The 26,184-nt window shown below is 42.0% G+C and overlaps 1 protein-coding gene and 1 long non-coding RNA gene across 2 annotated transcripts in view; one reads left to right on the forward strand and one right to left on the reverse strand.

The window, feature by feature from the left end:
• The window catches only part of LOC132344570 (uncharacterized), a 36,596-nt gene extending 10,893 nt beyond the window's left edge, over positions 1–25,703 (reverse strand). The window contains exons 1-2 of the long non-coding RNA XR_009493658.1: positions 25,540–25,703; positions 5,472–5,567 (exon numbers count right to left, since the gene is read on the reverse strand). This is a non-coding gene — a long non-coding RNA (uncharacterized lncRNA). The remainder of the gene's footprint in view (positions 1–5,471; positions 5,568–25,539) is intronic.
• On the forward strand, positions 6,414–8,310 carry LOC100126816 (heat shock transcription factor, Y linked 2-like). The gene is given in 2 exon segments (NM_001111070.1): positions 6,414–7,051; positions 7,888–8,310. A coding segment is annotated over 1 exon segment (333 nt). The 5' UTR covers positions 6,414–6,544; the 3' UTR covers positions 6,878–7,051; positions 7,888–8,310.
• Positions 25,704–26,184: the final 481 nt, after the last annotated feature.

A 26,184-nucleotide genomic window follows, 5' to 3' on the forward strand; every position in this document is an offset into this window, starting at 1 on the left:
CTTGAGAACCCCATGAACAGTATGAAAAGGCAAAATGATAGGATACTGAAAGAGAAACTCCCCAGGTCAGTAGGTGCCCAATATGCTACTGGAGATCAGTGGAGAAATAACTCCAGAAAGAATGAAGGGAAGGAGCCAAAGCCAAAACAATACCCGACTGTGGATGTGACTGGTGATAGAAGCAAGGTCTGATGCTGTAAAGAGCCATATTGCATAGGAATCTGGAATGTCAGGTCCATGAATCAAATTGGAAGTGGTCAAACAAGAGATGGCAAGAGTGAATGCCGACATTCTAGGAATCAGCAAACTGAAATGGACTGGAATGGGTGAATTTAACTCAGATGACCATTGTATCTACTACTGCAGGCAGGAATCCCTCAGAAGAAATGGAGTGGCCATCATGGTCAAAAAAAGAGTCCAAAATGCAGTACTTGGATGCAATCTCAAAAACGACAGAATAACCTCTGTTCGTTTCCAAGGCAAACCATTCAATATCACAGTAATCCAAGTCTATGCCCCAACCAGTAATAATGAAGAAGCTGAAGTTGAATGGTTCTATTAAGACCTACAAGACCTTTTAGAACTAACACCCCAAAAAGATGTCCTTTTCATTATAGGGGACTGGAATGCAAAAGTAGAAAGTCAAGAAACACCTGGAGTAACAGGCAAATTTGGCCTTGGAATACAGAATGAAGCAGGGCAAAGACTAATAGAGTTTTGCCAAGAAAATGCACTGATCATAACACCCTCTTCCAACAACACAAGAGAAAACTCTAGACATGGACATCACCAGATGGTCAACACCGAAATCAGATTTATTATATTCTTTGCAGCCAAAGATGGAGAAGCTCTATACAGTCAGCAAAAACAAGGCCAGGAGCTGACTGTGGCTCAGACCATGAACTCCTTATTGCCAAATGCAGACTTAAATTGAAGAAAGTAGGGAAAACCACTAGACATTCAGGTATGACCTAAATCAAATCCCTTATGATTATACAGTGGAAGTGAAAAATAGATTTAAGAGCCTAGATCTGATAGATAGCATGCCTGATGAACTATGGAATGAGGTTCAGGACATTGTACAGGAGAGAGGGATGAAGACCATTCCCATAGAAAAGAAATGCAAAAAAGCAAAACGGCTGTCTGGGGAGGCCTTACAAATAGCTGTGAAAAGAAGAGAAGCAAAAAGCCAAGGAGAAAAGGAAAGATATAAGCATCTGAATGAAGAGTTCCAAAGAATAGTAAGAAGAGATAAGAAAGCCTTCTTCAGCAATCAATGCAAAGAAATAGAGGAAAACAACAGAATGGGAAAGACTAGGGATCTCTTCAAGAAAATCAGAGATACCAAATGAACATTTCATGCAAAGATGAGCTTGATAAAGGACAGAAATGGTATGGACCTAACAGAAGCAGAAGATATTTAGAAGAGATGGCAAGAATACACAGAAGAACTGTACAAAAAAGATCTTCATGACCCAGATAATCACAATGGTGTGATCATTGACCTAGAGCCAGATATCCTGGAATATGAAGTCAAGTGGGCCTTAGAAAGCATCACTACGAACAAAGCTAGTGGAGGTGATGGAATTCCAGTTGAGCTATTCCAAATCCTGAAAGAAGATGCTGTGAAAGTGCTGCACTTAAATGCCAGCAAATTTGGAAAACTCAGCAGTGGCCACAGGACCGGAAAAGGTCAGTTTTCATTCCAATCCCAAAGAAAGGCAATTCCAAAGAATGCTCAAACTACCGCACAATTGCACTCATCTCACATGCTAGTAAAGTAATGCTCAAAATTCTCCAAGCCAGGCTTCAGCAATATGTGAACCGTGAACTTCCAGATGTTCAAGCTGGTTTTAGAAAAGGCAGAGGAACCAGAGATCAAATTGCCAACATCTGTTGGATTATAGAAAAAGCAAGAGCGTTCCAGAAAAAACATCTATTTCTGCTTTATTGATTATGCCAAAGCCTTTGACTGTGTGGATCACAATAAACTGTGGAAAATTCCTCAAGAGATGGAAATACCAGACCACCTGATCTGTCTCTTGAGAAATTTGTATGCAGGTCAGGAAGCAACATTTAGAACTGGACATGGAACAACAGACTGGTTCCAAACAGGAAAAGGAGTTCATCAAGGCTGTATATTGTCACCCTGTTTATTTAACTTCTATGCAGAGTACATTATGAGAAACGCTGGACTGGAAGAAACACAAACCGGAATCAAGATTGCCGGGAGAAATATCAATACCGTCAGATATGCAGATGACACTACCCTTATGGCAGAAAGTGAAGAGGAACTCAAAAGCCTCTTGATCAAAGTGAAAGTGGAGAGTGAAAAAGTTGGCTTAAAGCTCAACATTCAGAAAACGAAGATCATGGCATCCAGTCCCACCACTTCATGGGAAATAGTTGGGGAAACAGTAGAAATAATGTCAGACTTTATTTTTCTGGGCTCCAAAATCACTGCAGATGGTGACTGCAGCCATGAAATTAAAAGACACTTACTCCTTGGAAGGAAAGTTATGACCAACCTAGATAGCATATTCAAAAGCAAGACATTACTTTGCCAACAAAAGTTCATCTAGTCAAGGCTATGGTTTTTCCTGTGGTCATGTATGGATGTGAGAGTTGGACTGTGAAGAAGGCTGAGCACTGAAGAATTGATGCTTTTGAACTGTGGTGATGGAGAAGACTCTTGAGAGTCCCTTAGACTGCAAGGAGATCCAACCAGTCCATTCTGAAGGAGATGAGTCCTGGGATTTCTTTGGAAGGAATGATGCTAAAGCTGAAACTCCAGTATTTTGGCCACCTCATGCGAAGTCAACTCATGCGAAGCGTTGACTCACTGGAAAAGACTCTGATGCTGGAGGGATTGGGGACAGGAAGATAAGGGGATGAGAGAGGATGAGATGGCTGGATGGCATCACCAACTCGATGGAAGTGAGTTTGAGTGAACTCTGGGTGTTGGTGATGGACAGGGAGGCCTGGCATGCTCTGATTCATGGGGTCGCAAAGAGTCGGACATGACTGAGCAACTGAACTGAACTGAACTAAACTGAAGCAACTGATATAATTAATCTCAAAAATATACAAGCAACTCCTGAAGCTCCCTTCCAGGAAAATAAACGACCCAATGAAAAAATGGGCCAAATAACTAAACAGACATTTCTCCAAAGAAGACATATGGATGGCTAAGAAATACATAAAAAGATGCTCAACATCACTCATTATCAGAGAAATGCAAATCAAAACCACAACGAGGTACCATTTCATGCCAATTAGATTAGTTGTGCTCCAAAAGTCTACAAGCAATAAATGCTGGAGAGGGTGTGGAGAAAAGTGAACCCTCTTACACTGTTGGTGGGAATGCAAACTAGTACAGCCGCTATGGAGAACACTGTGGAGATTCCTTAAAATAAATAAATAAATAAAAAACCTGGAAATAGAACTGCCATACGACCCAGCAATCCCACTGCTGGGCATACACACCGAGGAAACCAGAATTGAAAGAGACACATGTACCCCATTGTTCATCACAGCACTGTTTCTAATAGCCAGGACATGGAAGCAACCTAGATGTCCATCAGCAGATGAATGGATAAGAAATCTGTGGTATATATACACAATGGAGTATTACTCAGGCATTGAAAAGAATACATTTTAATCAGTTCTAATGAGGTGGATGAGACTAAAGCCTATTATACAAAATGAAGTTAGCCAGAAAGAAAAATACCAATAGAGTAAACTAACACATATATGTGGAATTTAGAAAAATAGTAACAATAACTATGTATGTGAGAATGCAAAAGAGACACAATGTATAGAACAGTCTCTTGGACTCTGTAGGAGAGAGCCAGGGTGGAATGATTTGGGAGAGTGGCACTTAAACATGTATAATATCATATGTCAAATGAACTGCCAGTCCAGGTTTGATGCATGATACAGGATGCTCGGTGTTTGTGCACTGGGATAACCAGGAGGGATGGTATGAGGAGGGAGGAGGCAGAGGGGTTCAGGATGGGGCACACGTGTACACCCGTGGCAGATTCATGTTGATGTATGGCAAAACCAATACAATATTGTAAAGCAATTAGACTCCAATTAAAATAAATATATTTATATTAAAAATAAATAAAATAAAATTGTGTCCAACGTGAGGAGAGCAACAGCGTTCTTTGAACAATATCTCTAAGTAAATGAGAGTTGCGATTTTATGGGTTCAAGGTGTCCTCATAAGTATGAGCCCTACCTCTTATTACAGAAAGTATAGTGGAAGATGAGCTAGATTAAAGGAGAGCTTTACAGAAACTGGATTTGAATGGTTTAGCCAGAAAGTTATTAAGTAATGTAGGGCTTCCCAAACAGTTCATTTAAGATCTTGGGAGCAAGCAATGAGTTTGGTCAACTAAATAAAGTTGCCTAAAATTATATTTTGACATATGTACACCTGTGTGTGCATGAGTGTGGGTATAAAAAAAATGCAAGGGCTTTTAATTCCTGTTAAGTATAATAGAAATGGAAAAAATTAAAACCCAAATGTAGAATGATTCAAAAGTATAGTTACCAAAGCACAAAGTAGGGAAGGGAAGGAGGGAGGAGGGAGGAGGGTTCAGGATGGGGAACACATGTATACCTGTGGCGGATTCATTTTGATATTTGGCAAAACTAATACAATTATGTAAAGTTTAAAAATAAAAAAAAATTAGAAAAAAAAAGAAGTTTAGGATTAATATACACACTACTATATATAAAATATATAACCAACAAGGACCTACTTTATAATACTAGGAACTGTACTTAATATTTTGTAATAATCTATAAGGGAAAAGAATCTGAAAAAGAATATATATGTATATATGTATATGCATATGAATCATTTTGCTGTACACCTGAAACTAACACAACATTGTAAATCAGCCAGACTTCAATAAAAAATAAAATAAAATTTAAAAATAAATTAATTTTACAATTAAAATATACCAGTAATTAAGTTTAAAAAAATCTGTGTTTTGTCCGTAAGATGTCCAGTGATGGGTACTCCACATGTTTATGGAAAATTATGAACAGCCACAAAGTTTTCAAACCTTTTAGAAAAACCCTCAAACATATTACCCTCTGTTTATCTTCTCTCTCAATTGAAAGTACATCATAGTGTACTTCTATCACGATGCCTGTATCTTCCTCCTAATTAAAGAAATATTAATATGCTATGGAATTGAGATTTAAAAAAAAGTCTACTCAGTTGTTGAATATATGTAAGTGGAAATACTTCAAAATATTTTTTTCTTGGCTGCATGTAAAATATGAGGACTCTTTTATATCATTCACCTCTCTGCTTTTAATAAAGATCTACCAATTTTCAAATGTTTGTCCAGTTTATGACAAAATTAGATGGATATATAAATATATATACATATTTATATACAAATATATATAATATAGAGATATGTTTTCATAACAGAAAATATTGATACCAAGATTAGATTTCAAAATTATTTCCAACTCCATGCTCCATCTCAACAGGAAATAGCCAAAGTTCTTGCTGATTCACACTCCAAGAGCTGGGAAACCTGAAAAAGAAATCAAACCTGCAACTGAGATTTTCTGTCACATTTATGATCGAGCTCTAAGTCTAACACTTTATTTCCTTTCCTGTTCTAAGTAGTCCCTTCTTAAGATTGAAAAGTATGAAAACTGAGAGAGAGAGGTAGGAGATTGTAGACCTCTTCGTGTTCAAAAGTAATTTTAATCAGCAAAGCTATAAAAGACAGAATCTAAGGATAATAATCATGTGATAGAGAATAATAATGATTTAGCCATTAAGCAAATTCAAGGTCTTTAGTTCCTCCTCAAGGTCCATCAATAACATCCTGAGCAATATCCTGCGAACAGATTTAGAGGTGCTGAAGCCCCAACCAGGCTGAAAGTTAAGTACATAGACCACAGAGTAGTTGAAACCAGACAGTTGATAGATTTTATTGCACAGAAGCCAGTAGACCAAGTTTGCTTGGATAACAGTACTGAATATTAAGAATGTGTGTATAGAAGGGTGATAAATCACTTTTATTTCAGAAACCAAGTAGATTTATTGATGTGATTTTTCTGTGTAAAAATTCTTTAGAAATGAGATTTTGCATGCTTCATGGTTTTGGTTACTATTTCTGTAAGCAGTCTGTATTTTTATTTTTATTTTTTTAATTTTTATTTATTTATTTTTTTAAACTTTACATAATTGTATTAGTTTTGCCAAATATCATAATGAATCCGCCACAGGTATACATGTGTCTGTATTTTTAAGTTGATGCTGAAGTAAACACTAGCTGAACATGACCCTTTAATGGCTAGGAGACCAGTGACTTTGTGATGTCACAGCTAACCTTCGATTGCTAGGAGACCAGAGATTTTGTGATGTCACAGCTTTTTGACTTTGAGGACCTCTGTGATGGTCTAGAGAGTTTCTCTCTGTAGGCCAGCCAAGCAATTTTTGAAGTTGTGGTGTGTAAAATCAGACAAATGAGAAAAGTATCTGAAGAAAGATTTCTTTGAGATGGCACATATTCCTTCAGAAATTCAAGATGGGCCTCCTAAGGATGAATCAACTGGTTCAGAAACCTCCATTAGATCTTCTTTGTATGAATATACACTTACTAGGGACTCGGTTTTGAAATCTATGATTGAAGAGTATGCTTTTCAGGCTTTGTCTGAGGATCTTGTAATAAAAAGGCCATGCTACAAATATTCTGTCTCTGAAACAGATGAGGTGAATGATTTTCTTTCACTCACATTTCCACAAAAACTTTGGAATATAATTGAAAGTGATCAGTTTGAATTTGTTTGGTGGGATGACAGAGGCACATGTATAGTGATCAATGAACTCTAAGAAAGAAGTCTTGGAAAGAAAGGCACCTTTCAGAATATTTGAAACCAAGAGTATGAAAAGTTTAATTTGACAGTTTAACCCTTATGGATTTAGTAAAAAAGAGACAAACTTTTTAAAGATCTGCTTCACTACCTGTCTTTCTGGAAGAAGAAAACAACATCTCTTTTGAATAAGGTATTCCAATATTTTCACTTATTGGCAATATGTAAGAGTAAATCAGGTGACCTAGAAAGCATGTTCACATATGTAGCTAAAACAGAATTTAAACTTGAGCTAACAAATCGTTGAAAAGTTTTATTTTTTGAAGTTGAAAACAGCTGGAGGTTAAAATATTGGATGTTTAAAAAACTTTCCTAGCAATGTGAAACCAGATACAAGTCCTGAAGCTACTTAAAGTGGTATTTACTCTATACATACAACATATTTTTAGTTGAGGAGCATATTCTTTCTAACATGTTACTTGTTAAAACTACTAATGGAGGTGTTTTATTTGATGCTATTTAATTGGTTTCATTAAAGGAATAAATTTTTATAACTTAGCTTTGCTTGTAAGTTTTACCTTGGTTTATAAAGAAACTGAATAATTTAATCCTTTGATTTTAGTTACAGACCTACTATAATCCAAATTTCAAAAGAGATCATCCCCAACTTTTATTAAGAATGCAAAGAAGAGTTGGGATTAACAATGTGTCTCCAATACCTTCATTAGTTCAAGATAACAAGAAGCATGTTAAAGCAAGTGTCAACCAAGATGATTGTAACTCTGAATTTCTTCCAGAAACTAGTGGAGAGAGTGCATTTTCAGTCTCCACATGTTTAAGTGTGCCTTTCATACAAAAGCCTCATACCAGCCAGATAGTCACTAATACAAATGCCCTATCTCCATGTGACTTACCTAACCCATCACCAATATCAGTTAGACAAACAGACCAGATTATGGTAAATCAACCTGCTGTTTTAAAAAAGTTGAGCATTTTTTTTATTTAATTAATTTTATTTCATTTTTAAAGCATTCACATAGCAGCTACACTCAAGTAAATGGCCACATTGAGGACTTTGCTACTACAACTACATCTACTTCTCAGAACCACATTGTATTCCCATTACAGAGCAGTTATTCCGGACTGATGGTGGAACCTTCTAAATTTCCAGACAGGCTTAGCGATATGTCAGGCCATGACAGTCCATTTCCTAACCTGCAAGAAAGAGGCAACTCATGGTTCTCAGTGCGAACAATCACTTATACATTGCCTCCTCTCTTTCAAGTCAACTGATCAACAATCATCATTATATGAAAACCATGTTAATTAAAACTGACCTATCAAATACGTGTCAGATTATGGAGCCTAAGGAAGATTGAAGTTTACATTGAGTGGTGTCAACAAATACCTACAATTCCTGTATTTGAACAATAAATTTACATGTTCACCTTCATAGTTTCATTTTCTCTTTTCACACAAAGAAGAGTAAAATGATGCTTTAGTTCAACGGTTGGTTTTTTTACTGCACGGTTTTCCAAACTCTTCAGTTCAAGAAAACATTCGTTATGCATCCTAGGTAAATGACACCTAATATAATATTTGTAAGAAAGTAAATGAGAAGCAAGGGAAAAGAGGTAATGGATGTAAAGTGATTTTTTTGTTGTTGTTGTTGTTTTGTTTGTTTCGGTTCTTTATTTTATTTTTTTCTCAGTCTTTTTTTTTGAAGGATAATTGGTTTACAGAATTTTGTTGCTTTCTGTCAAACCTCAACATGAATCAGCCACAGATATACATATATCTGCTCTTTTTGGAACCTCCATCCCATCTCCCGCCCCATCCCACCCCTTTAGGTTGGTACAGAACCCCTGTTTGAGTTTCCTGAGTCATATAGCAAATTACTGTTGGCTATCTATTTTACATATAGTGATGTAAGTTTCCATGTTACTATTTCCATACCTCTCACCCTCTCCTCCCCTCTCCCCATGTCCATAAGTCTATTTTCTATATCTGTATCTCCATTGCGGCCTTGTAAATAAATTCTTCAGTACCATTCTTCCAGATTCCGTATGTATGCGTTGGAATAAGATATTTAGCTTTCTCTTTCTGAGTCACTTCACTATGTATAATAGGTTCTAGGTTCATCCACCTCATCAGAACTGACTCAAATGGATTTTTTTTATGGCTGAGTAATATTCCATTGTGTATATGTACCACAACTTCTTTATCCATTCATCTGTTGATGGACATCTAGGTTGCTTCCATATTCTAACTATTGTAAATAGTGCTGCAATGAACAATGAGATTTCTGAAATCATCCCTGCTGAAATGAAGAGTTGTCTAAATTAGGATGGTATGGGTGAAGAAAGAGATGCAAATAAAATTAGAAAAATGAAAATACACAGTATGAACTTCAGTGCATTCACATATTATATTCTATTAGTTACTGGTAGAGTCTTAAAAGATTAGACATCAGATTGTTCTCATTATAGAAATTCATTTCGTCCTTGAAAATATAGATATTATAGCACATCCAAAATCATGATCACAATTATATCATCACTGTGATACCAGAGATAGCATGACATTATCAGTGATTGGCCCATGGTCAGCATAAGATATGTACTTTACAAGTGGTATTCTATAGGGTCATTTTTGCTCTGCTGTCCTTAAGGCATGTCTGTATTTCCTGACACCAAGATTCCACCATGTAATTCCAAATGCATGTTCAGATGTTGCTTATCTGTCCCCACAGAGACAGAATAAAATTCCTGGTGGTTACTGCAGCACATCAGCATGGTTAAAAAGTTCTTGGATGATATCTGTTTTCCTTAATAATTTCATTATCTTTCTCTTCTGAAGCTACAATCACACGTATTATTTTCAGTCATGCTAAGCCCCTTCTCACAACTTGGTCTCAACTCTTTCTTGGGGTTGGAAAGAACTTCTGTTTGCCCTCCTACGAAGGAGAGCACAGATATCTTCAATGTGTTTTGGGTCTACCCTCTTTACGTTATGTATCTTTCACAACAGCTGAAACATAAAGCCTGCATATGATGCATTTTAAGTGCTTAATTAATTATCAATAAAGAAATGTAATAACCAATCAAATGCTCTATACATTACTCAACAACATTCTATAACCTGCACTACTACCATAATTCACCTTTCCTATTTACTGAGAAATTTTTCCAAGTTGATAAATATTTATTATATTTACATGGATGTAAGATATCTCGGGAGGCATGTATTCCCATGTTTTGATTCCATGTTTTGATGTGATTGTTTTCTTGTGTCATTTTGTTGTGTCAATCAAAGTCTTTGGTATAGTCAAATAGGAGTAGCTGCTTTCCTGGAGTTCCCTTGCTTTTTGGAGGACCCAACAGGTGTTGACAATTTAATCTTGGGTTCCTCTCCCCTTTATAAACCCAGCTTGAACATCTGGAAGCTCATGGTTCACATTCTGTTGAAGCCTGGCTTGGGGAATTCTGAGCAGTTCTTTGCGAATGTGTCAGATGTGTGCAATTAAGCAGTAGTTTGGACATTCTTTGGACTGTCTTTCTTTGTGGTTGGAATGAAAACTGACCATTTCCAGTCCTCTGGCCACAGCTGAGTCTCCCAAATTTGCCAGCATATTAAGGGCAGCACATTCACAGTATCATCTTTTAGAATTTGAAATATCTCAACTGAATTCCATTACCTCCACGAGCTGTGTTTGTAGTTATGCTTCTTAAGTCCCACTAGACTTCGCATTCCAGGACTGCAGGCCCTCAGGTAAATGATCACACCATCGTGCTTAACTAGGTCATGAAGACCTTTTGTGTATAGTTCATCCATGTATTCTTCCCATCTCTTCTTAGTAGTTTCTGCTTCTGTTACATCCATACCATTTCTGTCCTTTATTGTGCCCGTCTTTGCATGAAATTTTCCCTTGGTATCTGTGATTTTCTTGAAGAGATCAGTAGGCTTTCCAATTCTATTGATTTGCTTTATTTATTGGCATTGATAACTGAGGAAGGTTTTATCTCTCCTTGCAATTCTTTGGGGCTCTTCATCCAAATGTGTATAGTTTTCCTTTTCCCCTTTTCGTTTAGCTTCACTCCTCTTCTCAGCTCTTTGTGAGGCCTCATAACTTTACCATTTTGCATTTCTTTTTCATCCGGATGGTCTTGATCACTGCTTCCTGTACAATATCACAAACCTGCATCCATAGGTCTTCAGGAACTCATCTGTCAGATAGAATCCCCTGCATCTATTTATCACTTCCACTGTATAATCATAAGGGTTTTGATTTTACATGTGTAAAATATATTAATTGCCTATTTCATGTAGGGAAATCTTCACCCAGATTTTCATCAAAGAAATACAGAAAACTCTCTATGGTATTCGGGAAATACATGAAATATAGCTGTTCGATGCTTGAGGTTTAGCTCAGATCTTAATTTCTGAATCATGGAAAATTCTCTTTCATGTTTACAAATCTGGAAAGTGTTTCACATGTGAAAAATTGAGAATTCATATTTCATATGAGAGCATTTCTGCCCAGATTGCCAGTCCTCAGCTGACAACTTGCTCCCTGCCTCTTAACTAAGGTGTGTCCTCCACTTGTTCAATCCCCCAGGAAACACTACTGAGCATATATCTCACTAGCTGCACTGAACCAGTCTACGTCATGCCCTTGTTTGAGCTCCCAAAACATACTCCTGAGCCCTGATCTAGGTCCCTACACTGAACTAGGCTGGGTCCTACCCTTGTTCAAGACCCTGACAAACACTCCTGAGCCAACCTCTCATTCCCTGCACAGAACTAGGATGGGTCAAGCACTTGCTGAAGGCACCAGCAAATGCTCCTGAGCCCACATTTTGGTCCCTGCACTGAACTACGCTGGGTCCTGCCCTAGTTCAACCCCCAGCAAACAATCCAGAGCTGACAACATGCTCCGTGCCTCTAAACTAAGGTGTGTCCTCCCCTTGATCAATCCCCCAGGAACACTATTGAGCCCATATGTCACTTGCTGCACTGAATCAGTCCAGGTCATGCCCTTGTTAGATCCCGAACACATACTCCTGAGCCCACATCTCGGTCCCTGCCCTGAGATAAGCTGGGTCCTACACATGTTCAAGACCCTGACAAACACTCCGGGCTAACATCTCAGTCCCTGCAATGAACTAGGCTGGGTCAAGCACTTGCTGAAGCCACCGGCAAATGCTGCTGAGCCCACATCTCGGTCCCTGCACTGAAATAGGCTGGGTCCTGCCCTTGTTCAATCCTCCGACAAACACTTCTGAACCTGCATCTAGGTCCCTGCACTGAAGCAGGTGGGTCCTGCTCAAGCACTGACAAATACTCCTGAGCCCACTTCACAGTGCCTGCACTGAATCAGGATGGCTCCTGCCCTTGTTCAAGACCCTGACAAACACTCCCGAGCCCACATTGGGTCCTTGCACTGAAGCAGGCTGGACATGCCTTTGTTCAAGCCCCAGGCAAACAATCGTGAGCCTACAGCTTGCTCCCTGACCATGAACTTAGTTATGTCCTGGGCACCCCTCTCCAGTACTCTTGCTCTTGCCTGAAAATTCGCATGGACAGAGGAGCCTGTGGGGCTGCAGTCCATGGGGTCACTAAGAGTTGGACATGACTGAGTGACTTCACTTTGGTTTTTCACTTTCATGCATTGGAGGAGGAAATGGCAACCCACTCAGTGTTCTTGCCTGGAGAATCCCATAGACAGAGGAGCCTGGTGGGCTGCCATCTGTGGGGTCGCACAGAGTCGGACATGACTGAAGCGACTTAGCAGCAGCAACAGCCCTTGTTCAATCGCCAGGAAAATCTTCTGATCCCATCTCTCACTCCCTGCATTGAACATGCCTGGGTCTTGCCCTTGTTCAAGACCCCGAGAAATACTCCTGAACCTACGTCTAGGTCCCTGCACTGAACAAGTTTAGGTCATGCCCTTGTTAGATCCCCAGCACATACTCCTGAGCCCACATATCAGTCGCTGCACTCAACTAGGCTGGGCTAAGCACTTGATGAAGCCACCGGCAAATGTTCCTGAGCCAACATCTCGGACACTGCTCTGAACGAGTCTAAGTTCTGCACTTGTTAGTGGCCCAACACATACTCCTGAGCTCATATCTCAGTCCCTGCATGGAAATAGGCTGGGTCCTGCCCTTGTTCAAATCCCGCGACAAACACCCCTGAGCTTGCATCCCAGTCCCTGCACTGAACTAGGCTGGGTCCTGCCCTTCTTCTAATCCCTGACAAACACTCCTGAGCCAACATCTCCATCCCTGCACTGAACCACGATGGTTTCTGCCTCTGTTGAAGCCTCCGACAAACATTCTTGAGCCGAAAACTCACTCCCTGCCCCTGAACTAAGGTAAGTCCTCCCCTTGTTCAAACCTTCAGAAAACACTACTGAGCCCTCATCTCACGCGCTGCACTGAACAAGGCCAGGTCCTGCCCTTATTGAAATGCCCGACAAAACTCCTGAGGCAGATCTCGGTCACTGCACTGAACGAGTCTAGGTCCTGCCCTTGTTAGATCCCCTAACACATACTCCTGAGCGCACATCTCAGTCCCTGCACTGAAGCAGGCTGGGTACTCTCCATGTTCAAGACCCTGAAAAATACTCCTGAGCGCACATCTCAGTCCCTGCACTGAAGCAGTCTGGGACTTTCCCATGTTCAAGCCCCAAGAAGCACTCCTGAGCCACATCTTGTTCCCTGCACTAAATTAGGCTGGGTCCTACCCTTGTACAAACCCCCGACAAACACTCCTGAGCCCACATCAGTCCCTGCACTGAACTAGGCTGTGTCCTACGCTTGTTTATGACTCTAACAAACACTCCTGAGCCAACATCTTGGTCCCTGTACTGAACCAGCCTAGGTCTTGACTTTATTAGATTCCCCCAATACATACTCCTGGGCCCACATCTCGGTCCCTGCATGGAAACAGGCTGGGTCCTGCCCTTGTTCAATCCCCCGACAAACACTCCTGGGCCTGCATCTCGGTCCCTGCACTGAACTAGGCTGGATCCTGCACTTATTCAAGACGCTGTTGAACACTCCCAAGCCAGCATCTCATTCCTTGTACTGGACGAGGCTGGGTCAAGCACTTGCTAAAGCCACTGGCGAATGCCCCTGTGCCCACATCTTGGTCACTGCACCAAACCAGTCTAGGTCCTTCCCTTGTTAGATACCTGAACACATCCTCCTGAGCCCACATCTCAGTCTCTGCCCTGAAGCAGTCTGGGTCCTTCCCATGGTCAAACCTCGAGAAACACTCCTGAGGGCACAACTCGGTCCCTGCACTGAGATAGGATGGGTCCTGCCCTTGTTCATATTCCTAGAAATACTCCTGAACTTGCGTCTCGGTCCCTGCACTTAACCAGTCTAGGTCTTGCCCTTGTTAGACCCCCAACACATACTCCTGAGCCCACATCTCGGTTGGTGCACTGAACTAAGCTAGGTCAAGCACTTGATCAAGCCACTGGCAAATGCTCCTGAGCCCACATCTAGGTCCCTGCAGTTCACCAGTCTAGGTCTTGCCCTTGTTAGATCTCCCAACACATGCTCCTGAGCCCATATCTCGGTCTCTTCACTGAACTAGGCTGGGTCCTGCTCTTTTTCAAACCCCGACTAACACTCCTGAGCCTGTATCTCGAACTCTGCACAGAACTAGGCTGGATCCTACACTTGTTCAAGACCCTTAGAAACACTCCCAGGCCGACATCTCATTCCCTGCAATGAACTAGCCTGGGTCAAGCACTTGCTGAAGCTACCAACAAATGCTCCTGAGCCCACATCTCAGTCCTTGCACTTCACCAATCTAGGTCTTGCTCTTATTGTATCCCCCAACACATACTCCTGAACCCACATCTTGGTCTCGACCCTGAACTTGACTGGGTTCTACACTTGTTCAAGACACTGACAAACACTCCCAAGCCAACATCTCATTCCCTGCACTGAATGAGTCTAGGTATTGCCCTCGTTAGATCCCCCAACATATACTCCTGAGCCCCCATATCGATGCCTTCACTGAACAAGGCTGGGTCCTGCCCTTTTTCAAGACCCCTAGAAATACTCCTGAACCTACATCTCGGTCCCTGCACTGAACCAGTCTTGGTCATGCCCTTGTTAGATCCCCCCAAGACATAATCCTGTGCCCATATAGGGGGGCAGCACTGAACTAGACTGGGTTAAGCACTTGATCAAGCCACAGGCAAATACTCCTGAGCTCACATCTCAGTCCCTGTACTTCACCAGTGTAGGTCTTGCCATTGTTAGATCCTCCAACCATACTCCTGAGCCCACATCTCTGTCCCTGCACTGAAATAGGCTGGGTCCTACTCTATTTCAAACCTCGCCAAACACTCCTGAGCCTGCATTGCGGTCCCTGCACTGAACCAGTCTAGGTCATACCCTTGTTAGATCCCTGAATACATAATCCTGAGCCCACATATCGGTCACTGCACTGAACTAGACTGGGTCAAGCACTTGATCAAGCCACCAGCAAATGCTCCTGAGCCAGCATCTCGGTGCCTCACTGAAACGAGTATACGTTCCGTCCTTGTAAACCGCCCAACACATACTCCTGAGCCCTCATCTCTGACCCTGGACTGAACCAGTCTACGTCGTGCCCTTGTTAGATCCCCCAATACATACTCCTGAGCCTACATCTCGGTCGCTGCTCTGATCTAGGCTGGGTCAAGCACTTGATCAAGCCACCGGCATATGCTTCTGAGCCCACATTTCAGTCCTTGCACTGAACTAGGCTGAGTCCTGCCCTTGTTAAAGACCTCGACAAATACTCCTGGACCCACATATCAGTCCCTGATCTGAAGTAGGTGGGTCCTGCCCATGTTCAAACCCCAACAAATACTCCTGACCTACCTCTCGTTTCCCACACTGAACCAGGCTGGCTGCTGCCCTTGTTCAAGACCCTGACAAATACTCCTGAGCCCACATTCAGTCCCTGCACCAAAGCAGGCTGGGTCCTGCCTTTGTTCAGATCAAATCAGATCAGATCAGTCGTTCAGTCGTGTCCGACTCTTTGCGACCCCATGAATCGCAGCACGCCAGGCCTCCCTGTCCATCACCAACTCCCAGAGTTCACTGAGGCTCACATCCATCGAGTCAGTGATGCCATCCAGCCATCTCATCCTGTCGTCCCCTTCTCCTCCTGCCCCCAGTCCCTCCCAGCATCAGAGTCTTTTGCAATGAGTCAACTCTTCGCATGAGGTGGCCAAAGTACTGCCCTTTCAGCTTTAGCATCATTCCTTCCAAATAAATCCTGGGGCTGATCTCCTTCAGAATGGACTGGTTGGATCTCCTTGCAGTCCAAGGCACTCTCAAGAGTCTTCTCCAACACCACAGTTCAAAAGCATCAATTCTTCGGCGCTCAGCCTTCTTCACAGTCCAACTCTCACATCCACACATGACCACAGGAAAAACCATAGCCTTGAGTAGACAAACCTTTGTTGGCAAAGTAATGTCTCTGCTTTTGAATATGCTATCTAGGTTGGTCATAACTTTCCTTCCAAGGAGTAAGTGTCTTTTAATTTCATGACTGCAGTCACCATCTGTAGTGATTTTGGAGCCCAGAAAAATAAAGTCTGACACTGTTTCCACTGTTTCCCCATCTATTTCCCATGAAGTGGTGGGACCAGATGCCATGATCTTCGTTTTCTGAATGTTGAGCTTTAAGCCAACTTTTTCACTCTCCACTTTCACTTTGATCAGGAGGCTTTTGAGTTCCTCTTCACTTTCTGCCATAAGGGTGGTGTCATCTGCATATCTGAGGCTATTGATATTTCTCCCGGCAATCTTGATTCCAGCTTGTGTTTCTTCCAGTCCAGTGTTTCTCATGATGTACTCTGCATATAAGTTAAATAAACAAGGTGACAATATACAGGCTTGACGAACTCCTTTTCCTATTTGGAACCAGTCTGTTGTTCCATGTCCAGTTCTAACTGTTGCTTCCTAACCTGCATACAAGCCTCCGGCAAACAATCGTGAGCCTACAACTCGCTCCCTGCCCGTGAACTTAGGTATGTCTTGACCTTGTTCAATCGCCGGGTAAAACTCCTGATCCCGCATCTCACTTCCTGCACTGAACCCGCCTGGGTTTTCCCTTGTTCAAGACCCCGAGAAATACTCCTGAACCTACATCTCGGTCCCTGCACTGAACCAGTCTATGTCATGCCCTTGTTAGATCCCCTAACACATACTCCTGAGACTATATATCAGTTGCTGCACTGAATGAAGCTCGGTCAAGCACTTGCTGAAGCCATCAGTGAATGCTCCTGAGCCCACATCTCGATCACTTCATTGAACAAGTCTAGGTCCTGGCCTCGTTAGATCCCCCAACACATACTCCTGAGCCACATCTTGGTCCCTGCACTGAACCAGTCTAGGTCTTTCCCTTATTAGATCACACAACACATACTCCTGAGCCCACATCTCGGTCGCCGCACTGAACTATGCTGGGTCCTGCCCTTGTTCAATCCCCCAACAAACACTCCTGAGCCTCCATCTTGGTCCCTGCACTGAACTGGGCTGGGTCCTACACTTGTTTAAGACCCTTACAAACACTCCTTGGCCGACATCTCATTCTCTGCAGTGAACTAGGCTAGGTCAAGCATTTGCTGAAGCCACAGGCATATGCTCCTGAGCCCACATCTTGATCCCTGCGCTTCTCCAGTCGAGGTCTTGCCCTTCTTATATCCCCCAACACATACTCCTGAGTCAACATCTCGATCCCGGCAGTGAACCAGGCTGGGTTCTACCCTTGTTCAAGACACTGACAAACACTCCCGAGCCAACATTTCATTCCCTGCACTGAATGAGGCTGGGTCAAGCACTTGCTAAAGTCGACAAATGCTCCTGAGCCCACCTCTCGGTCACTGCACTGAAAGAGGCTAAGTACTGCCCTTGTTAGATTCCCGAACACATACTCTTGGGCCACATCTCAGTCGCTGCACTGAAGTAAGCTGCGTCAAGCACTTAATCAAGCCACAGGCAAATGTTCCTGAGCCCACATCTCAGTCCCTGCAATTCACCAGTCTACGTCTTGCCATTGTTAGATACACCCAACACATATTCCTTAGCCCACATCTAGTTCCCTGCACTAAACTAGGCTGAGTCCTGCTCTTTTTCAAATCTCCAACAAACACTCCTGAACCTGCCTCGCCGTCCCTGCCCTGAACTAGGCTGGGTCGTGCCCTTGTTCAAGACCCTGACATACATTCCTGAGCCAACATATCTTTTCCTGCACTGTACTAGCTGGCTCTAGCACTTGCTCAAGCCCCTGCAAATACTCCTGAGCACACATCCGGGTCACTGCACTGAACGAGTCTAGGTTCTGTCCTTGTTAGTCGCCCAACACATACTCCTGAGCCCACATCTCTGTCTCTGAACTGAACCAGTCTAGATCTTGCCCTAGTTAGATCCCCCAACACATACTCCTGAGCCCACATTGGGTCCCTGCACTGAAGCAGGCTGGACCTGCCTTTGTTCAAGCCCCAGGCAAACAATCGTGAGCCTACAACTTGCTCCCTGATCATGAATTTAGGTATATCCTGGGCACTTAGTGGCCCAACGCATACTCCTGAGCCCACATCTCGGTTCCTGCACTAAACTGGGTTGTGTCCTGCCCTTGTACAAATGCCCGACAAACACTCCTGAGGCTGCATCGGTCCCTGCACTGAACTAGGCTGTCTCCTGCGCTTGTTCAAGACCCTAACAAACACTCCTGAGCCAACATCTCTGTCCCTGAGCTGAACCAGGATGGTTCCCTCATTTGTTCAAGACCCCGGCAAACAATCCTGAGCCGACAACTTGCTGCCTACCCCTGAATTAAGGTGTGTCCTCCCCTCATTCAATCTCCCAGGAAACACTGCTGCTGCTGCTGCTACTGCGTCACTCCAGTCCTGTCCAACTCTGTACAACTCCATAGATGGCAGGCCACCAGGCTCCCCCGTCCTTGGGATTCTCCAGGAAAGAAGACTGGAGTGGGTTGCCATTTCCTTCTCCAGTGCATGCAAATTAAAAGTGAAAGTGAAGTCGCTCAGTCGTGTCCGACTCTTAGTGACCTCATGGACTGCAGCCTACCAGGCTCCTCCGTCCATGGGATTTTCCAGGCAAGCATACTACTGAGCCCATATCTCACTCGCTACACTGAGTCAGGCTGTGTCCTGCCTTTGTTCAAACCTCCGACAAATACTTTTGAACCTATATCTCTTCCCTGCACTGAACCAACTAGGTCATGCCCTTGTTAAATCCCCCAACACATACTCCTGATCCCACATCTCGGTCCCTGCAGTGAAAAAGGCTGGGTCCTACACGTGTTCAAGACCCCAACAAACACTCCTGTGCCCACATCACGTTCCCTGCACTGAACCAGTCTAGGTCACACCCTTGTTCTATCCCCCAACACATACTCCTGAGCCCACATCTCAGTCCCTGCACTGAAATAGGCTGGGTCTTGCCCTTGTTCAAACCCCCTGAAAAACATTCCTGGACCTGCATGTCGGTCTCTGCACTGAACTAGGCTGGGCCCTGCCCTTGTTGAAGACCCTGACAAATATTCCTGGACCTACATCTTGGTCCCTGCAGTGAACCAGTCTAGGTCTTGCCCTTGTTAGATCCCCCAACACATACTCCTGAGCCCACATCTCAGTCCCTGCACTGAACTAGGCTGGGTCAAGCACTTGGTCAAGCCACTGGCAAATGCTAATGAGTCCAATTCAGTCCCTGCAGTTCACCAGTCTAGGTTTTGCCCTTGTTAGATCCCCCAACACATACCCTGAGCCCTCTTCTTGGTCCTTTCACTGAACTAGGCTAGGTCCTTCTCTTTCTCAAACCCCTGACAAACACTCCTGAGCCTGCATCTCGGTCCCTACACTGAACCAGGGTGGGTCTTGCCCTTGTTCAAACCCCCGACAAATACTCCAAGCCTGCTTCTCTGTCCCTGCCATGAACCAGGTTGGGTCCTTCTCTTGTTCAAGTCCCTGACAAATGTAGGTTAACATTAGTATCCAAACAAAAGTGAAATGTACTTACACTCCTGGTAAGAAACTTATAGTTAGCAAATGGTGTCACTGGGTGAGAAGCTGAAAGCTGAAGACTTCAATAGACTTATTCCCATGAATACCTATATCAAGAGACATGTCCTCAACAGATTCTGAAAACATAGTTGTGACAATAACTACAGCTGAATACCTCCATGTATCTGTGGAAGGGAAGGAGAAACTGTTTACCTGCAATAACTACAATGGTGTAAATAGTCTTAAATAAGAAATGAAACTTTACTTAAAGAAAAAAAAAAAAAACTTAAAGGCTAAAGAGGCAAAAGCTTTTGGTGGCTTCCTCTTTCTTATTTCACTCTCATTTACAACCAGGCCTGGGATAATGACAGAGGCTGCTGTTACCATAACAACAACAGGAGGGCATGAAGAAATGCTGGCATCTTGTAGACAATTTTTACAACAGCAATCTTAAAATGCTTGCTGATGGACACACTATTCACAGGGGTGCTGAGCTCCAGCTGATACCCACCCATAACAAATTACCAGAGCTCACATAAGGGGAAAAATAACATAAGCACAGGAGAAGCTAACAGGAAGAGGATGTGAACGGGTAAACACAATTTCATGTTTATTTAAGAAAGCACATGGCAATTTGCACATTGGGTGAATTCTAAGAGACACAAACATCAAAGTTGTGTGGACATTATCACCTTTGCCTGAGCATGGAACAAGACCTGTCAAAAGCTGGACATGGTATCAATGGTAGAGTAACATTACAACAGTGAACACTTTAGTTTACTGGTGGGATAGACCTGGTAAAAGCCATATGAGCATGACTAGAAAAGTGCACTCCCATAAGAGAGAAATAAATAAATAAAGAGGTAGAGACAGTTTGATTAATCAGATCCTCTCTTGGAATATTTCAGAAATGAAGAGATTTTGCACAAAACAAACCCCAAACCTCTCATGGCACCATTCAGAACATTGAAGAGATGAAAGCTAAGTTAGCATACCTGGAGAGAGCAATGGATAAACAAACATGATACAGGTCTAGAATGATTTTTGAATCAAGGATTGAAATGTAAACCTAGGCTGTCTTCAGAGAAAGAGATCAATCCAGAAATCATCACACTGAGTGAAGGAGGGTCAATTCAAGAAACATTATGGGATGCAATGGACAGATGGGATACAAAAATCCAGAGCTGTGAGCACCAGCACAAAGGCGATGTGAACATCCAACCTGGCATGAAATTTATGGGTAGCAGAGGACCCTGGTTGGATGGAAGGGATACATCTGGAAGTTAGTACTAATTTCTTCCCAGTGATACATATAAAATACAGAATCCATGCAAACCTACTTCAGCAAGAGTGGTAGATGAGACACGTTCTAATAACATGTAGCTGAAAACAAGCACAGCTGAATATCTAGTATTCTCAGTCCCATGGAACAAGAATCTGTACAAGTAAAACAAATGTATCCTTGTCAATCAATTTAAATAGAATAGGAACTTTTACTTAAAATAAAATCCAAATGTGAGCAGTCACCATGTTTGCTGGCATCCTCTGACTCATTCTACTTTAATGTACAACCAGGCCTGAATAAAACTCTCAGGCAGTTCAGGCCATCCTAAGAGGAAAAAATAAACCTTTCAGCATGGAAGATTTTCTCTGCAACTGCAGCATGAAAACTATCGCTGATGGACATCTGCTATTACAAGGCCTCTGGACTCAACATGACACCTACTCAACATGTTCACCTACATGAACTTGTCAGGGGTCACACACCCAAAATTAAATAAATAAATAAACACCCACACACAGACACACACAGACACACACAGACACACACACACACAACAAAACTGGAACACTCTCAGGAAGAAAACATTAACAGGTAAATGCAACTCAAAGTGCTTTCTAAAAGCAAAAAGCCAAGAAATAGTACTCCACAAGGTTTCTTATCAGAGATACAAAATCCAAACTGCCACAAGACATCAACTCTGACCACTGGAAAAGGCCACCGTGGAAGACGGACCAGGCCAGAATTGGTAGATTAACATTAGTCAGCAGGATCCTTTTATTGTAGTGGGGGTATATCATTGGGAGGAGCCAGTATAAGAATCACAGTCCATGTGACTTTATATCCAAAAAAAGAAAATATGACAGAGCTTCTCCACTCCTATGATACTTCAGAAATACACAGACTTTGAAAACCACATGCCCAAGAGCATGCACTGCAGCAGGATTCCCAATGCCCAGAGATGAAATTAAAGGAAGTACACGGGGACAGAGAGATGAACGGATAAAGGAATGGGATATGGGTTCATGACAGAATATGACTCAGGCATTGAAACAAGGAAATAATGACATTGTCAGAGGTACAGACAACTGTGGTGATAATCAGAGTTAGTGAAGAAGGGCAGATGAGAATTTACCTTTCAAATGGGACAGACAGTATTGCTGGTAGTGAGTACCCCAACCGAGGTAAAATGGAACTCCCTGATGCTTCGCAAAGGGAATGGGTGAGAGGAAGGCTTACATTGGTAGGCTGAAATTCATGGATTCCCACAAATACCTGTCACATGCATAATCCACAGGGACCAACTTAGCAAGAGAGATGTAGTACACACTTTCTGAGAGCAGGTCAGAGAAAATAAACACTGCTGACTGCCTCTGTGTATCCATGTGAGGGAGCAAGAATCAGTACAGCCACAACAAAGGCAACTCTGTACAGCTTCATCAGACAAGAAATATGAACTATAATAAAATTGAGAAGGAAGGAGACACAAACTCCAGGAGTTAGTGATTGACAGGGAAAGCAAGGCATGCTACAGTCCATGGGGTTCCAAACCATCGGACATAACTGAGCAATTGAATTGAGGTGACTGACATATCCATATAAAATCCTAATACAGACTCATAATGGATGTACTATACCAAGAGTGGATGTACTACACACATTTAAAAAGTATATACAGGAAAATAATCGCAGATGAATATCTCTATGTATAGTTAAAAGCATATAAGGATATGTACAACTACAAAAATAAGGCCATTGGAATCAACATGCATGGCCCAAGAGATGATAATACTAAATAAACTGAGGCACACAGAGAAAGATGAATACCAAATAATATCATTCAAATGTATAATCTAAGATATGACACAAATGAACATATGTATGAAACAGACGCACACTCATGGATATGTAGAACAGACTTGAGGCTTCCAAGGCAGAGAGAATTGTGGGAGCAATGGAGTAAGAGATTCGGGTGAGGAGATATAAACTAGAGTACATAGAATGGATTGACAAGTTCCTACTGTAGAGCACAGAGAAATATATTCAGTATCCCATGATAACTTATAATGAAAACAAATATATATGGGGGTACCCTGGCAGTCCAGCAGTAAAGATTCAACACTTCCACTGCAGTGGATACATTTTCAAATCCTGATTATGGAACTAATCCCACATGTTACAGTGTAGTTAAAAAAAAAAAAAAGATTAAATAAAAGAATGCATACACACACACACACACACACACACACACAATGTATTTACACATATATAAGTGCATAACTGACTCACTTTGCTGTACAGCAGACATTCACACAATGTTGTAAATCAACTATACTTCAGTTAAAAAGTAACATGACTGTGAAAAGAAAAGATTGCTCTATTTCATTGTATCTAAAATTAATATCCAAAGAAAATTGCTGTAAACAAATTCTGCTCACTACTTAATGGCAGGCTTGCTGAAATACCTAAGGAGATACATACTGATGTCTGCAATTTAACACAAAAGCAACAAGGAAAAAGATCGACTGTGCGTTGGAAAGAGGGATGGACAAATGGATAGATAGGTGACAAAGGAAATATTGTAAAATGGTTACAAAACTAGACCCCTATATATGCTGTCTACAAGAGAATCACTTCAAGCCAAGGTACACATGCAGTGTGAATGTGGAGGGCTGGAAAAAGGCTTTTCATGCAAATGGAGACCAAAAGAACGCAGGAGTAGCAATATTCATATCAGATAAAAAAGACTGAAATAAAGGCTGTGAAATGAGAAAGTGAAGGCCACTACATAATGATCAAAAGATCAATACAAGAAGAAGATATAATAATTATAAATATATATTTACCCAACATAGGAGTACCTCAGTACATAAGGCAGATGCTAACAAGTTTGAAAGGGGAAATTAAAAGTAATGCAGTAATAGACTGCAATATCACACTTTAATATCCCACTTACATGTATGTATAGATCAACCAAGCAGAAAATTAGCAAGGAAACACAAACTTCAAATGATACAGTGGACCAGTTAGACCTAATTGATATCTATAGGACACTTCACCCCAAAACAATGAATCTCACCTTTTTCTCAAGTGCACACGAAACATTTTCAGGATAGATCACATACTGCGCCATAAATCTAGCCTTGGTAAATTAGAGAAAGAAAACAAAAGTGAAATCATTTCAAGTATCATTTCTGATCACAATGCAGTAAGATTAGGTGTAGCTCAGTCAGCAAAGAATCTGCCTGCCATGCAGGAGACCCAGGTTTGATTCCTGGGTTGGGAAGATTCCCTGGAGAAGGAAATGGTAACCCACTCCAGTATTCTGGCCTGGAGAGTTCCACGGACAGAGGAGTCTGGCAGGCTACAGTTTATGGGGCCACAAGAGTCGGACACGACTTAGCAACTAAATAACCAACAACGGCAGGAAAAATAAAACTATTAAAAATACAAATAAATGGAGGCTAAACTACACGCTTCTGAATAACCAACATATAACAGAAGAAATCAGAACAGAAAGGAAAATATGCATAGAAACAAATGAAAATGAAAACATGATAATCCAAAACCTATGGGGCTCAGAAAACAGTGCTAAGGGGAAGATTCATAAAAATACAAACTTATCTCAAGAAACAAGAGAAACCTCAAGTAAATGACCTAACTTTACAACCAAAGCAATGATAAACATAAGAAATGAAGAACCCTGGGGTAGCAGAAGGAAAGAAATCATAAAAATTAGGGCAGAAATAAGTGAAAGAGAAAGGATACTATAGCAAAAATCAGTGAAAGGAAAAGACAGTTCTTTAAGAAGATTAAAAAAAAAAGACAAGCCATTAGCCAAATTCATCAAGAAATAAATGGAGAAGAATCAGTTCAACAAATTAGAAATGAAAATGGAGAAATCACAACAGACCACACAGAAATAGAAAGCATCATAAGAGACTACTATCAGCAGCTATATGACAATGAAATGGACAGCTTGGAAGAAATGGATGAATACTCAGAAAAGTATAACCTTTTATACTTTTATACCAGGAAGAAATAGATAATCTCAACAGACCCATCACAAACATGGAAAGCAAAACTGTAATCAAACATCTTCCAACCACAAGAAAAAATAAGCTCAGGACCAGATGGCTTATTCACCATCATGGTTACCCTGGCCACCTGGATAAAACAAGAAAGAGAGTGCAGAGTAGCGGTTGGTTTGGGGAAAAGGGTGAAGATGGATGGGAACAAAGGCTTCAGGAGAAAGGGTGTGGGCAGAGAAGGGGTAAGGCCTGGCAAAGACAAGGGGAGGTGTCTTATGGGGTTGTGTCAATGGGCAAGAGGACCTTGCATGGGTTCAGCTCACCTTGGCACTTCTTTGGACATCTGTTGACAGGAGGTCTTCATCTTTCCCTCCTGGGTATCTGGAGTCTGCTGTTCCATAACTTTTCTAGGGCCTTGTCACCTTAGTCATTTTGAAGACTTGCAATGGTCTGCTCCAGAGCCCCTGAGCAGCCCTATGTATACCCCTCCCAGGGGGCCACAGCCTTATGCTTTATGAGGTCAGCAACTCACTTACCCAGCCAATGGTGGCCCTGGGTGGGCCCTGACATCACAAAGCCCCATCCTGTCACCTCTAGGGGAGGATTGGGAGCAACTTAGATGATTTGGTGGGGAAAACGTAGCATTTTTAATGGCCCTTAGAAGCCCTCCAAACTCACCTGCCATCCTCACCTCTCTAAGTCTACATGAAGGGCCACATGGCAGGGAGACTGTGTCTCCTCCAAACCTTGCCCCACAGCCACAGTATTCAGGCTTTCATTCTTTTCTCTCTCACATTTCACCATTATCTAGTTTTTAATATCCTGCCTAAAATTCCTCCATGATAATTAGGTTCTATCAAAGTATCTGTGGAAAAGAGAATCATTCCATTTCCCTCCTTTAAGGTGGCCTTAAAGCACCTTGAGCACCATTTAATTCTGGGCTACCTACCAGGAATCTTTTCCATCCC

The sequence above is a fragment of the Bos taurus genome, chromosome Y (genome assembly GCF_002263795.3).
Source record: "Bos taurus isolate L1 Dominette 01449 registration number 42190680 breed Hereford chromosome Y, ARS-UCD2.0, whole genome shotgun sequence".
NCBI classification, from domain to species: Eukaryota; Metazoa; Chordata; class Mammalia; order Artiodactyla; family Bovidae; genus Bos; species Bos taurus.